General features: G+C 49.9%; 2 protein-coding genes across 2 annotated transcripts; both read left to right on the forward strand.

Annotated features, from left to right (window-relative positions):
* Positions 1-330: 330 nt before the first annotated feature.
* On the forward strand, positions 331-3,401 carry A4GNT (alpha-1,4-N-acetylglucosaminyltransferase; the record flags this gene model as incomplete). The annotated part of the gene is made up of 3 exons (XM_079539998.1): positions 331-435; positions 1,398-1,847; positions 2,790-3,401. The coding sequence occupies 3 exons, from the start codon at positions 331-333 to the stop codon at positions 3,399-3,401; spliced, it is 1,167 nt and encodes a 388-aa protein (XP_079396124.1).
* A 3,831-nt stretch (positions 3,402-7,232) lies between these two features.
* DZIP1L (DAZ interacting zinc finger protein 1 like) lies at positions 7,233-12,415 on the forward strand (the record flags this gene model as incomplete). The annotated part of the gene is made up of 9 exons (XM_079539764.1): positions 7,233-7,706; positions 8,567-8,746; positions 8,957-9,118; positions 9,328-9,420; positions 9,965-9,995; positions 10,756-10,806; positions 11,175-11,311; positions 11,950-12,142; positions 12,324-12,415. 9 exons carry the CDS (start codon positions 7,233-7,235, stop codon positions 12,413-12,415), a joined length of 1,413 nt encoding a protein of 470 aa, XP_079395890.1.
* Between the last annotated feature and the right edge of the window lie 3,448 nt (positions 12,416-15,863).

Genomic DNA, 15,863 nt, shown 5'->3' on the forward strand with positions numbered 1-15,863 from the left:
GGTCCCTGCAGAGGAGATGTGGCTGCTCCCACGCAACCTGGTGTCATCTCAGGAGGGATTTCCCTACACTGTGAGCCTGTAGATGCAGCTCAGCGAAGGTTCAATCCTGCATCTCACCAGCCAGAGCTCCTTGGTGCTGTATGGGCTCATGCTGCATTGAGACTAGGATTGAAGAGCTGGGCAATGCTGATGCAGGCTGGAGATGTCCAAACCTGTTCTTTCTTTGTCCTTTTAGGAGGGCCCCATTGGCCTCACACCATCTCTTGGGCTGAGAAAGTAAAGCCACTTTTTCTCTGAGCATCCATCTGCTGCCTTCAGAAGTCTCCTTGCATGATCCAGACAGTTTGGGTGTCTTCCTCCAGGAGCTGGGCTTCCAGGAGGCCTGATGGCCAACGAACAAGCTGGAAATGTGGATTCATCAGAACTATAATCCAGGTATTTTCTAGCTCTTTGCTTGCACAGAGCCGCGTGCTTTCTGTCCTCAATCTGCCTTCTGCTGGTTCCTCCATCCCTGCGGGACCTGAGTCCCTCACAGGCTTTGGGATAAAAGCTGAGGTGTGAGCAGGTTGGGAGTTGACTTTGGTTCCTATGTGCTCATGTTCCCTTTGGCTGAGACATCCAAAGCTTAATTAAAGCATAATTATAGTCTTCCCATTGCTGTATTCATAGTCCCCTGAGATACTTAACTCCACCACACCTTGGGGTTATGGTTCTCACATCCCAAGGACATCTACTGATGGACAAGCACATGTTGGCATGATGTTCCAAAGCTTGAGAACCATTCACTACAATAGCCTACTCCAGGGGTGAGGTGCCAAAATCTCATCCCATCTCACGCTGGGTCTTTTCCAACTCAGCAACTGCATAGCTGTGCCACGAGATGTAGGCATGTGTCCCTTTTTCAGCACTTCTCCAAGTCCCCAGTTTCTGGTGGGGGGTGAGGAGCTGAGGCTACACAGCACTTCATCCCTCAGGCAGAGCCCACTGCACTGCAAGGTTTCATGTCAGGTTTGTCCTGGGGAAAGGCAAGAGTATCCCACTGCTGCCTTCATGCTATGGGGGAAGGCATGAGCATCACCTTGCTGCCTTCATACAATCATAGAATCATTAAGGTTGGAAAAGACCACTGAGATCATCAGGAGCAAATGACAACCCATCCCCACCATGCCCACTGACAAGGTCCATCCCTCAGTGCCACATCTCCACAGTTCCTGAACACCTCCAGGAACAGTGCTATGGGGGAAAGGCATGAGTATCACTATGCTGCCTTCCTGCTAAGAGTAAAGGCATGACTATGCTACCTTCATGCCACACTTTCCAAAGCTAGTCCAACAACTCCCAGTCCTGCTAAGCCGTAACACAGATACATATTTTTGCTTCTCCCTGTTTCTCCTTAGCATATATGCCTGAGGCATCACTTCAAAGCCCAAGGGAAAACAAGAATGTTGAAGAAAATCCACATATGCCTCTGCTTCTTCTTTGTCTCCGGCATTTTGTACGAGATCTCCTTGCTATCTGGCTGCTTCTTCTCCTGTATGCCTATGCCCAAGCAATTCCTGACACCTGAGCAAGTCCTCAACCTGGGCAGAAGCATCATCTTCCTGGAGACGACAGAGCGCCTGGAACCACCACCACTGGTGTCCTGCTCCGTGGAGTCTGCTGCCAGGATCTACCAGGACAGGCCCATCATCCTCTTCATGAAGGGGCTGACAAATGACACCGTGTTGGACTCAAACTCCAGCTACACGGCCTTCTCGCTTTTATCTTCTATGAAGAATGTCTTCCTTTTTCCTCTCCAGATGGAAAACGTCTTCCAGGAGACCCCTCTTCTGCAGTGGTACAACGAGGTGAGGGTCGTGTTGAGGGGGAAGTAGGGAAAAGTTGAAATGATGGTGGGAAAACTCCAAAGAAGGCTTGAAATGAAGGGAGGAGCGCAGGCTTGGCAATGAGAAACCAGTCACTTTCATTGTTCTGGTTCAGAACGTGTTTATTTTTGCCATGTTTTGCATTCATCTATCTGTTTACTGAACATAATATCAGCAATTTCCCACTATCTGGAGAATCAGATTTTTGGCAAACAGAGCGTTGGTAAAAATAGATTGCACATGTGTTTTGATAAAACAGCACTTAATAATCTTGCTCAACAGAAGCTAGTCTGCCTGAGTCCTCTGAGCACTTATTAAGGCTGCCACACACTGATACAGCCCACAGGAGATTAGATGTGAGAGAGATTTCAGTTTTTGTACCCGCAATGTCCAAACCCAAGGTGAGATCTCGCAAGCTCCACCTTGAAAACAAGCTCCTGGCAAACTACTTGCAATAAGCTTTTGTCAGGTTTGTTTGGCTCCATCTCCCTGCAGGACAAGTGGTGAAACTGGATTTCCTTCAAACTCTTCCTTTTCCTGAGGAACAAATAGCTCTCCAAACTAATAAAGTCTATGGAAACCTGCAGGCCTGTTTGGAAGATCTGAGAGCGATAAGGAAGGGAACATTTAAAGTAGTTTCAGCTTCAGTAATATAGCAAGCAATGATTCATGGCATCATTGGTTTAACACCGTGAGTTTCAAAGAACACAAAGTGAAATGTTCCGATGTTCCTTACATTAACAAAGCATTGCTCTGCTCCGCACTGTTATCCTTTTTTTCCAATAAAATTCAATAGCTTTAGGAAGGAAAGGCAATCAGTGGCATTTGAAGGCACGTGGACTGGTAGCGTAGGGGTGTTTTATGGTGCAGCTCATATCCTGATGGGTGGATGGGTGCATTATTGCCTTGCTTTTCTGATTGCAGGTAGACCCCGAAGAGGAGAAGAACTGGGTCCATGTCAGCTCTGACGCCAGCAGACTGGCGCTCATTTGGAAGTATGGGGGCATCTACATGGACACAGATGTCATCTCCATCAGGCCCATCCCTGAGGGAAGCTTCCTGGCAGCACAGAAGTCAAGGTTTTCCAGCAACGGGATCTTTGGTTTCCCTGCCCGTCACAAATTTATTTGGGATTGCATGGAGAATTTTGTTCTCAAGTACAACGGGAACATCTGGGGGAACCAGGGGCCCTTTTTAATGACGAGGATGCTTAAAGCCATCTGCAATCTCACAGATTTCAAAGGCGTTGAGGATCACAGCTGTCAGAACATCTCCTTCCTAAACCCACAGCGTTTCTACCCCATCCCATACCCAGCCTGGAGCCGCTACTACGATGTATGGGACAAAGTCCCTGACTTCAACCACTCCTATGCTCTGCACTTGTGGAACTTCATGAACCGCAACCGGAAAGCTGTGGTTGCTGGGAGCAACTCGCTGGCTGAAAAACTGTACAAAACCTACTGCCCCAGCACTTATGAGGACCTAATCCAAAACGCGGAGCTGAGGGTCTTCACAAGCTATGAGGACTCTGTGTGATGTGTAGGAAGAAGGAAGGAGTGATTCTTCCAGACTGTCCCCGTTGGAGTCAGCAGCTGGCTTTGCAGTCAAAAGACCTTTGCATAGCCACTGCCCATGCTCCTTTAGGCTGCTAAGGAACATATGCATTGGATGCAGCCTGCAGAGACAACACTTTTGCGTGAGAGGTTGAGGAAATTTGGTTTTATTTCTTTAGAGGTGCTCGTGAACCAAACCTTAATGAATCAAAGGGACTTGTGGACCTTTCTACTGAGCTTTGTGAAAGCAGGTGTTCATAAAAAGACCTGCTGCCTTCCTAGGACGGATTCCAGATGCTCCTCTTGACAGAATTGTCAGCTACACATCAGACAAGCTGCCAACACAATGGGCCTTTGGATGGGCTGAGGCTTCCGAGCAGGTGTAATGCACATGTAATGGCAGGGGATGGATGACTGCTAATGAAGAGTAGCCCAAACTGCTGTCTTCTCGTTAATCTGAGCTTTTCTCACATGAACTTTATACCCTCCATTTTTGAGAGGGGCATATCAGTGCAAGTTAAAATAAAATGGATAGTAAACCACCACAACCTCTGAGCTTGCTTTCCCCTGGAAAAAGATTCCCTTTTTTTGACATATTTGCACTCTCACACATCTTCTTTGGCTCCTTCAGAATGAGGCTGCCCTTCCTCAGGCTCTGGAATCAGCTCTGGCTGCAAAGTGTTGCATCTCTTGAAGAGGAGGTGCTGGGGCACCAAGAACTGATGGGACCTGCCTGCTGGCACTCCCCAGTCCCATTGAAATCAATGGGTTTCTGCTACCAGTAAAATGGGGGATAACAGCCCTAGAAAGACATTTCAGGAGGTGCTAGGAAGGTCACCTTTGTCCAGCTGTCACCTATTTCTTCCTCATATCTCTTTTGGGTTCCCACTTTGCATTTTTGTCTCCTTCCCTCTCACTGGCACCCTGTTCACCCTGAAGGTGATGGTTCTCACATGGAACTACTGCCAAAAGCCAGGATTCCCATGGGCCACATCTCCCCACCAGCCTCTCTGAGCTCCCTCTATGCTGCTCCATTCTTGGGGCCATCCAGAGTGAAACAGAATAAGGGAGACCCCATTTAATCCCATCAGAACACCCAGCGACCTTATATGCTTCAGGAAAGCAATGCATTCTCTTGCACTGACTTTTGTTTTCTTCCTGTAAGAGCAATGCAAATCCACCCAACTCCCTGAAAAGGCACAGCTTGCAAATCTCTTCTGCGTCTGTCTGAGCAGCTGTTTTTAGGTTGGGAGCAGAAAGGCGGGGGTGGATGGCTTGCCCGTCATAGAATGTTTGCCATCTGTACAATGCTATCTTCTGTAAACACAGCAGCTAATGAGCGTGCTGCAATCTGCAGCCTGCTTTCTGCAGCTAGAAGTGGCAGCAGGACTGATAGGGAGAAGCAAGCTCTCCGCACACTTGGGGTTTATGCATTTGGATGGCGGGTTTGGGTCGCCATCCAGCCCCACGGGCTCAGCCCCATCCTCCAGTGAGCACTCAATCAGTGCACTCTGAGTCCATGCTGAGGGCCAGCAGAGGCCACGGGGGGACATTTTGCTGCTCCCCTTCCTGGGGTGCAGCTCACACAGCTCAGCGCAGGGCAGTGGGTTTCGCGCTGCTGCCCACAGACGCAGGGTTTTGTCCAATTTGGGCATCGGGAGCTGCTTTTTCTCCGTGGTTTTAAGTGTCACAAGATGGAGGGGGGGGGAAGCATGGGAGGAGTGTAGGGTTACAGCACGGAAATCCTCCCTGTCTGCAAGGATTCAAGCAGTCTCTCGTTGCTCCGGGCTTCTTGTCTCTGCTCTGGTTCCATTTTTGTCCCTACCCTTGTCCCTGCTCCTCAGTTTCTCTCCCTGTCTCTAGCAACAAGTGAGTATTTGCCTTTTTTTTTTTTTTTTTGGCATTTTTCTGCCCCGACTCTTCAAACTCCTACTTAAGGGAAGGGAGGAGCGGCACTGGGGGACGTGCTGCTCCAGCTCTCAGCTCGTTAGCTCATGCGAAAAACATTTCCGAGGCTCTGCTCAGCTGCTTTCCTGCAGGAGGAGAGGCTGACGAAGGGAGGGAAGTGAATGCTGCCTGTGGGCAAGCTCTGGAGGAGTGGGGGGAGCTGCTCCAGAAGGCATAAGAGCAGGGGCTAGGTCCCCTGACCCTGCATCTCCCAGTGCCAGCAGAGGGATGCTGGCACCTAAGAGTTTGGGAAGGGTGGAGGAGGAAAGGGGGAGAGAATTCCTTGCCAAAGATGAGAATTGTAGGGAAGAGAATCAAGCAATAGCCTGATCCAGCAGCCACGAGCTGGCACGGCGATCTCTCTGAAGGCTGTCTCCATCAGCACTTTGATGGAGTTGGGTTTTGCACAGTGGAGTGGAAATGGTGCATGTAAATGCATTGACTGTGTAAGCTTGGCTGTGTGGTCCTAGCTGCTACCTTGGGGATGGACTTGCATCCCTCAAGGCTGGTGTCTTCTTCACCCAGCACGCACAAATTGAGTCATAGTGGATGAGCATCAACACTTCCATGGGGGGTGGTGAGGGCGGTTCTGACCAGCAGGTCCATCACATCAGTGGGTGCTACGTTGCATTGCAGCGTGGAAGTCAGAATACTTTTACACCAGCTAGACACCCATCCCAGGCAAATGGAAGAAAGAGCTGAAGGAAAATAAACCTTCAGAGCTGGGTTACTGGCTTGCTGCAGTGGTTGCACCACTGAAGACCTCATATCTGGCATTTTGTATGAGGAGGAAGGAAAACCAATCAGGTATGCCTGAAACAGGCTGTGGGGCAATCCCAGGCACGCTGCTAAGCAGCAGGTCCGGGTTTAACACTGCTCCTTTGGTGTGTGAAACCCTTGTTAATATTAACAAGGTTGTGTAACATAGCCTGTGGTTAGGGGATCGTTGGAGGATTGTAAAGTGTTCCATGAACAGGGAAATAACTGAGGTGGGGGCATTGTGGTCACTGCTGTTGCTTGGTCACCTTTTCACATTTCCAGTGGGGCAGAAACTTGGTCTGGTTTAGCAGAGGTTAATTCATGCAACAGAGCCTCACCTGCAGGAGCTGTGCGCTGCTCCCCTGCAGATCTACGCAATTTGCAGCTATGAGTCAGGGCTATATTTAGACCTATATATATATATGTATGCATACATACCTACTCAGGCATATCCTCTTTGTCTGATGCAAGGAATCAGGTTGTTTGATACTGCAGTGCTGCTAATGGTATAAGCATGGGACTACCCTAAAACACGTGAATTCCAGTGTTTGGGTAAAAGGATTTGCAGATTCATTCACAACGCTTTATTTTAAAGAGTGGCAGTTGTCTGAAAACTTTCCCTTACCAAAAGCAGATGGTAAATAAACTGGAATCCTTCTTCTCCTCCTTTCCCCTCCTCCCCCTCCTCCCCCTCCTCCCCCTTCCCTTCCCTTCCCTTCCCTTCCCTTCCCTTCCCTTCCCTTCCCTTCCCTTCCCTTCCCTTCCCTTCCCTTCCCTTCCCTTCCCTTCCCTTTTTCCTCTTTTCCTCTTTCTTCCTTCCCCTTCCCCTTCCTTGCTCTTACCCTTCCCCTTCCCCTTCCCCCTCCCCTTCCCTTCCCTTTTTCCCCTTTTCCTCTTTCTTCCTTCCCCTTCCCCTTCCTTCCTCTTCCCCTTCCCCTTCCCCTTCCCCTTCCCTTCCCTTTTATCAGAATTTGGCAAAAACAGTAGATAGCAGCTGCAAATGGGGAGAATGGGGAGAAAAACACTGCCTCTCACCACAGCACTGGAGCTGGAGGATCAGCGCACCCAGTCTTAATGCACCCCTTCTTCCTTCCAGCCATTTCCAGCCATGGCAATGCTGACAGCACCCCCAGCACTCACCATCCCACCCAAAACCTTCTGCTTCCAGCCCCGCTGCATTGCCATGGATCGGCATCGCCTCAGCGCTGTGGATGTGGAGCGAGTGGCACGGGAGGGGGACGTGGCCGTGCTGCAGGAGCACATCTCCAACATCACCTTCTGTAACATGGATGCAGAGCGGTGCCCCCACTGCAGGCAGCCGGCCGACCCTGTGCTGCTGACGGTGCTGAGGTTGGCCCAGCTGAGCATTGAGTACCTGCTGCACTGCCAGCAGCACCTGGCTGACAGCTTGGCTGTGCATGCCCAGCACCTGCAGGATGCCCGTGCACAGCTGGCTCATGCCCAGGGCCTGGCATCGGAGCAGGCAGCGAGGCTCCGGGGTGAGAAGGAAGAGAGCAGGAGGTGGAAGAAGCTGGTGGCCACCCAGCTCCTCCTGCAAGCCAGACCCAGTGGCTACTGCAAGGTGTGTGGAGGAGGGGTTAAGAGGGCTGGCTTGGGACATCCCAAAGATTCAAGTGTCCTGGGAATATCTGTGCCATGGTGACTTGGGATATCCTATGGCCCAGTGACAGACTTTTGGAGGTTGTTGGTTTTTATCCTCCCACTGAGGTTTTTGCACCTTTTCAGCAGTAAAGCTGCTGGTCATGCCTCCTTGTCCACATCATTGATGAGTGAGCGTTCTCATTTGCTCCCAGACTGTAAAATCCACCCAAACTAGGTGGCTCAGGTTCACACAGCCTGCAAGAACTTGAGGCTGGAGCAGAGCCTGCTACAGGCAGCACTGTACTGCTACTCTGTTTTCTAGTCTCTGGGGAAAGCCATGGCTTGTGCCTCATCCCATATTCTAGCCCTAACCCTAGAACCCTAAGGCCTTCCCGTTAGGCTTCTGCCAGAAGACACTCCTGACACCTGTGTACCTCCAGCACAACAGCTGCCTCTCTTGAGGTCTCCCCCTCTCCTTATATAGCAGCAAAGCTTTGCCATGCCAGGAACATGGGGAAGCCCCTTTCTGTGACCCAAGTGCTTTTTTTGACCCTTTTCCCTCCCCAGTGCCACCTCTGTGACAAAGCTTTCATGAGCATTGCCCTCCTGCAAGCCCACATGCAGTGCCAGCAACCGGAGGAGGGAGAGCACTGGGGGTGATTCCCTACAATTTAATATTTCTTCTGTGTTTCTGTGAACATTTACGGATGATTGCTGCTCACTGCCTTCCCTTTGGGCAGGGTATTTGTGCACACACATGGCTCATGAATGTACCTGCAGCTCAGCCAGCTTCTCCTACAGCTGTACACCCCACAGTGACTTTGCTTGGTGCTTTTGCAGGGTGCTGCTGGAGCGGGCAGATCTCACCGTCGCTCACAGTGGCTCTGCTCCCCAGGCTTTGCAGAGGCCAAGAAGGTGGAGCGTATGGAGGAGGAGGTTGAGGAGCTGAAGGCGAAACTGCGTGAGATGCAACAGGAGCTGGCAGCAGGGAGGGAGGCAGAGAAGCTGCGCAGGGAGCAGGTATGGCAGGAAGGAAGGAAGAGATGTGATGAGACAGCACAGGTGAAAAATGGTACAGAAGAATATTTCATCGTGAGATCTGTGCTCACTTCTTCAGAATATTTGCCCCCCAAACTTCCTATCACTGCCTATGGGCAGTGTCCTAACCCTCACCCAACCTGGGCACTGCTGCTCCATACATCTCCTGCTCCCGTTTTCCACTCCCTTTAGGAAGAGAAGAGAGCTCATCAGCGGGAAGCGGAGGAAAGGAGAGATTTTGAAAGATGGAAAGAGGAGGAAAGGATGAAGCTGCACGTGGAGATGGATGGCCTGAGGCAGCGCTTCTTCACTGAGCTGCAGGATGCTGCCAGCAGGAGCAGTGCTATGGAAGGGGTGAGCTGGGGGACAGCGAGGGGATGTGGATTGCTGCCTCACCAGGTCCAGGGGGCTGTACAGGTTCACAGCCCAAAGGGCCCCCTGTTGTCCTGGGGCATGCATGCGTTTTGGAGTCAGAGGCAGCAGCTGGCCAAGATGGGCCTGGGAGGAATGCAGAATTTCCTGAGACCCACTGGGACAAACAGTTCCTTCCCTCCACACTGCAGAAGCTGCAGGAGCTACAGGCCAAAGCAGCAGTGGTGTCTAACCTGGGGACCCTGCAGGATGATGACTCTGAGCTGGAAAGGACAGCAGTGCAGGTGAGCATGTGTCCTTGCCCATCCCATCCATCACCTCTATGTGCATCTGCTTTGGGCACATCTCGTGTCAGCTTGGGTAGAAGTAAGCCCAGAAATGGGACCAGGAAGGTGCCAGGGTGTGCCATGGTCCCAAATCATGCATCCTAACCGGAGCTCAGTGGCAGTTCACTGCATAGAAAAGCGTTTAAAGCACCAAATAAACATTTTGCCACACATCAGCTGCCTTCTTGCCCCGTAAAAAAAAGGCTTTGACATGGCAACACCTCTGAGTGTTGGGTGGGTTGGGAAAGGCACTGCCTTTAAAATGGCAGATGTCCTTCAGGAACAAGGGAAAGCTGAATTTCTCCAAGCACAAGGGCAATCAGGTGCCCATGCCTGTAAGAACTGCCCACTGACTGTATCCTTCAGTGCCACATCTCCATGGTTCTAGAACACCTGCAGGGATGGGGACTCCCCATCTCCTTGGACAGCTGTGCCAACACCTTGGCACCTCGCTCAGAAAAGGCCTGGGCATTTCTCTTGTGATCTCTCTTCTTCTTTACAGACCAAGCTGCTGTCTGCAAATAAGCCCAAAGGTAATAACTGCTTTTTAAAAGTGAATCAGTCTGAGTCTGAATAAATGTTTCATAGCTAGCAGTTGGTTGGAGCTTGCCTACCTCAGTCTCCCATTACAAGATTGTGCTGTGGGGACATCCTTGGGGAGCTGGCTCTGTGTCCTCTTGCATGAAGCCATGGGTGGGCACCTCACAGCCCCCTGATTGCCAGCAGCAGCACTGGGCACAGCAGAAAACCATCTGCTTCTTGAGCTGGTTTTGCATTGTAGCCATGCCCTGAAGGAATGAGATTTCAATCAAGAGCGCACAGCAATGACCTTGCCTCCTCAAAAATGATACCAGCGGTTATTTGCATGAAAATAAGGAGCTGAGGCACGCTGTGGTTTCTTCTTTGCAGCCTTGATTTTCTATAATCAGGTCCTAGGGAGAAAGACTTGAGACTTCTCAGCTCCCACCGCTCCTCAGAAAAACAAAAAGAAAGGCCTTTAGACACAGATGGCTGTTAGCAGATATCCATGGAGCACATCACCCACCCTCCCAGGGGATGGCTCTGACATGCTCCAGGTGGTGGCTTCAGAGGGTGACAGTGCTGCTTCTGAGCACCGCAGGGTTTCCCTCAAGGATGCTCTCCAAGGCACTGGATTTGGGCCATCCCTGGATCCCTATAGGAACAGATATTTCTGTGCTTTCCATTTAGCAAAGCAAGGTGGTGTTGGAGCTCACTTCTGCTCACTGGAGCTTCATCTCCCGTACCCCTCATAGGCTGTTTTCATTCCTGCAGTGACCCAGCAGGTGACCAGAGCAGTGGTTTCTGAAGAGTCCTCAGAAGGAGGTGGGTACTGGAGGTGCAACTATTTTCATATAGGGAACACTGGAATGGGGATAAGGGGGATAATGTTGCTGGTCACCTCCATGCCAAGTGTGACAGCACCATGACTAGCCCTGGGTTGGATGCTTCACCCCAGAAAGTTGACTCTGGCAGCTTATTGCTGTGGGGGGATTTTGGAAGAATTGTTTCTGAGAAATGGAAGCTAGAGGAGGAAGATGGGTGTCCCTGATAGAGGGATGTAGTCTGCTGAGAGAACTCAGAAGCCTGCTCTTGGGTGGCTTGGGCTATGGGACTGGTGGAATGCATGTTCTCAGAGGGGATAAGGGTCCAGCCACCTCACTGGGGCACAACCCACGCTCTGCTACACCCAGACACAGCAGATGATGCTCAGAGTGGGAAGAAATGGCTGCTGGAAGCTCTGTGGAGAAAACCAAACCTCCTGAAGAAGTTTCGGCGCATCCTGGAGGAAACATTGGAGGAAAGGCTGGAGAGCATGGGGATCAGCAGGGTAAGCCTGTGCATTCACTGCCAGCATTTGCAGTGCCAGTGCAGTACAGAGCAGATCAAAGACTGCTCTGAACAGATATAATTTTTTTTGAGCAACCAAAACTAGCAGCAAAGCAATCCCTGCCTGGAACACTCACACTCTGAGAGGCAAATGAGAGGGTGGAGGCAGAACCAGCTGGTAGCATGAGGAATAAACTGCTGTGCTCACACCTCTGAGACAGTTCATTAATAAATACCCAGCAAGCCTTTACTACAAGGAGCCTTTCATATGCTAAACCATCCAGGGCTTCCTCTCTTCAGGGAAGAAGGGTGCGTGAGGGTACAGCAGCCTCTGTCACAGGGACTTCAAGGGGACTTTCACTGGCCGAGTCCTTTTCATGCTGAGCATATTAAACAGTACCTCCTACACCTTGCTGTGCTGCAATGCAATACCACCACCTAGCACCTAGCAGAGCTGCTGCAAGGGCAAACGATAGCTAAAGACTCATGGACGGATTATGGGTGGGATAGGAGTGTTACATTGGTGAAACAGTGGGGTGTGGGTAAGGGCTTGTGTGGGGTTCACAGGTTGCTTGTGAGATGCAGACAGTGCGAGCGAGGACTCACAGTGTTGGGCCTCCCAACCACCCTGTATTTTAGGCTGCAAAGGGGATCTCCAGCCAGACCTACCAACACCTCCAGGCTGTGCTCAGGCTTCAGCAGCTGCAGAAGGCTAAGAACAGTCCTGGTCTCCTCCACCTAAGGGATGAGCTGATCCAAATGGTGATGAAGAGAGTCAGGCAACTCAAGAAGCCCAGCATTCCGTTGCCTCGACAACTCTCCATAATCCCAGGTGAGATGACCTGTTCTCTCTCAATGCCAGCTGTGGGTACCCTTCTTGGCCACCTACTGTTGGCCATGGGATGCTGTTCCCTTATCCAGTGGAGCCACCCCTCGGCAGCTGCCCATTGCATCCCTTCTAATTAAGCTGTGCCACCTCCAAATTATCATCTAACCTGTTGTGTTCTGTGCAGGTACAGCTGTGTCCATAAAAGGGAAGCCCTTGGAGAGACGTCTGGATGTGAAAACACAGAGACCAGCCAGTGGGATGAAATCCCATCCCTGAGCTCAACATCCCCCAGAGCCAGCCAGCCAACCCACCAATCAACTCCAGGTATCTCACGTGAATGGCCATAGGGTTGTTCTTGGACATAATTTCCATACAGCTTCTTCATACCCATTAGCAGTACCACAAAGTAGTCCACGTGCAAGGAGTTCAGAATTACAGCAACGGAAATTTGGCCATTGGCTCCTCTCCCAGTTCTTATTACAGTGAGGATGAAGTTCCGGGCCTTCACCAGACAAAGTGGGGAAAAAAAGCAGCATGAGATTTACAAGCCATGGAAATAGAGAAAAGATCTTCTGTGGGGCATCCTGGTTTTGCCATCAAACGTGAGTTGAGCATCCAGCCCTGCTGCTCCCCTTCACCCTCCCTGTGCCCATCATGCAGCTCCCTGCAGTGACCCAGAGGCCTTCCTGGAGGACCTGACCACCAGTCCCAGTGGCTGGTGACACACAAGGGACCAACACCTGGTTACCATTCAGCCAAGCACCGTGCAAAGGAACACCTGGTGCTAACGAGGAAATGGGAGTCCTCTGCCAGCAGCCACTGGATGGTGCCACAAGACCACAAACAAACTGCAAACAGCATCCTACGGTTCCAGGAGCCTTCAGAGCCCCACCTGCAGTCCCTCCTCCCCTTCTTGAATCAGTGGGAACCAGGAACCAATGGATGACAATTTGCACATAGATAACGCTGAGCAAGGCTGGAGAAATGAAGCGAGTTCCCCAAATTTTGTACCTTTCTAGCATTCTTGTTTTTTCACTGTTTGAAAAATACACTTTCTCAGCTGCTCCTGTTTTCCAGCACATTCCACCTTCAACTCAAACATATATAAATTCCTATTACTAGCTGCAAATGTTTGCAAGAGCATTTAAATGACAGGATAAGGAAGCCCAGCCATGCTGAGCAGAACAGGGTGAATTCCTTTAAGTTCATCAAATGGCAGAAGTGCCTGCCACATAACAGTCCGCTCCAACACACAAAAACACTCCACACATTTTGTGAGTCCACATGTCCCCAGGGATGCATGATCAGCTGCACTCCCATACAGTCAGTGTGTGGCTGCATACCTTGAGAGGGAAATGTTCCCATTTTAATCTTTCAAGTTGAAAGAGCAGCAGTACCTGGTCTGTATTATTTGTTACAATGCTACTACCAGATGTGTTATTTCACGGGTTGTTTAACAACTGGGTTTCATTTGGGTGAGCGTTGATTGTACTGAGCACTGCTTTTAATGAATTAAATCAAGATGGGATTTTTCACCTCATTCAGAGAAATGGGATTAGCGTCTCAGAGGAAGGAATGAGCCTTTTTTGCTGTGAAATAGCTGCAGGTCAGGTGAACCTTTGCTCCCATGCAAGGGTTGGTAGGAAAACTGGTCCATGTACCCATAGGCTGTGCTGATGTCATTCACAGCTGATGGGGAAAGTTATTTTCTACCCCAGAGAGCAAGCAGAAGGAAGAGCCAAGGTCCTCCCCAGCACCTCCCTCCCCCAGAAAAAAAATAAAAACAGTAACAAAAAAAAAAAACAAAAAACCATCTTTGCAGCCCCTTTAGAGCACTGTCCTTCCCTACCTTTTCTTGCTGGTGCCAAACTGGGCTGCACTGGTGCTCCCTGTGCCCATTGGTACTGCCATGCACTCACTCCATACTGCACACTACCAAACCCATAGAGCAGAAGGGATGCTCCCAAGCAGGCGGATGTAAAAGAAAGCCAACAGAAACAAAGGCAGCAGAGCATGCAGCAGCATCGAGGAATGCCACATACACAAGTGGTTTCAATAGGCAGACAGGTGTTCTGACAATTCCTCCGCACAAAGATCTTTGTGATTGCATTAAGGAAACAAATTCAGCTTCTGCTATGGGAAAAGCAACAGCAAGACAAAGGCTGACTCCAAAATTCATTTCCCCTGCCCTGTAAGGATGAGATGCTACAATGCCACGAACCGATGTGACTTTGTTAACAGTGAAAATAATGGGGAGGCTGCTGCCTGCAGCTGTGCAAACCACAGCATCCCACCCTCCAGCAGCACCTTGCAGAGCACCCACAGGTACCCCCTCCCTCTCCATTCTTTGCACCTCCTCCTCAGGTCAAATCCTGCCCGGCTGTGGGCTGCAGTTGTGTTTTTATCCAGGGCAAGCAGCCTCCTGCCCTGACCCACCACCCCACTCCACCTCCATACCTCCCACCCCTTCAATTCTCACAGGGTTCCCCTCCAAAAACACAATTTTCACATTGCCATAGCATACTGAAGGGTCCAAGAGGAACCTGGGGTTGGGTTTAGAAAAGCAAGTGATGCTTGCACAAGCTGCTTCCACACAGCAGGTACTTTAGGGAGCAGGCACAACCCCTTCTAAAGGGAAATGTAGCACAAATACACAGAAGTGACCAACCTTTGCCAGGAGATTGGTGGCTCTGGAGTGCTAATGCTCTTCAAATCATACACTTTGTGTTTTGTTTTTCATCAGTGGCATTTGTCTTTGTGGGACTCCATTTATTAATAACCCTCTTGTAAAGCATGAATGCACATGGAACAATTAGCTGAGAACCAAACCACGGCACTAACAGTGTGAATGCAACACAACTATCCTAAATAACACAAAGCTGAAAAAAAATAAAGGAAAGGAAAAATTCTATCAAATTTATTCAGTAGTAATATCTCACCCAGAAAGCTATTCTCCCATAATATGCGGGGCAAGCACAGTGTCATAAATCTTAGTGTTATTAATCCGTAGACTCATTCATCTCTGTTCAGCTATATAAAAGCAATAACCTTGTCACTATAGGAAGGAAGATTGGGCTTTTAATTGCATATAGGTTTCAGGAGAGTTCTTATCTCATAGTCCAATTTGTAGCTTCAGATATGGGTCTTTGCTTCCCGTGGTCAAAGTCCATGCAAATCTGCCATGCTCTCATATACTTATAAATGTTGCTGAAGCTCAGAAAGAACCTATACAGAGCTCTGCTGGCAGATAATACACACAGTCTTTCAGCATCTGCTTTATTAAACAAGCCTATATTTAATTAGCTGCTCTGGGAGAGAACATGCACTTTCACAAGATGATGAAGTTTATGGAAACAAAACCATTTCCAAGTATGTGCACACTCACATCGGCAACCACCTCTGCACCTCTAGCAAGATGCATCCTTTGTCCCATGTCTTACTCTCAGTAAAGGCATAATAATTGGCAGACCTTCTCCCTCTGAATTATTATCAGGTTGGGTATTAGGAAACATCCCTCCTCAGAAAGAGCAGCGAGGCACTGCACAGCTGCACAGGGAGGTGGGGAATCACCATGCCTGGAGATGTTCAGAGCTGTGGAGATGTGGCGCTGAGGGATGTGGGCAGCAACACGGTGGGATGGGCTGGGGTTGTACTCGGGGATCTGAGAGGCCTTTTCTAATCTTAATGATTCTACAACTCTGTGATAATTTGTCAGAGAAAAAGA

The sequence above is a fragment of the Tetrao urogallus genome (assembly GCF_951394365.1).
Source record: "Tetrao urogallus genome assembly, chromosome: 9".
NCBI classification, from domain to species: domain Eukaryota; kingdom Metazoa; phylum Chordata; class Aves; order Galliformes; family Phasianidae; genus Tetrao; species Tetrao urogallus.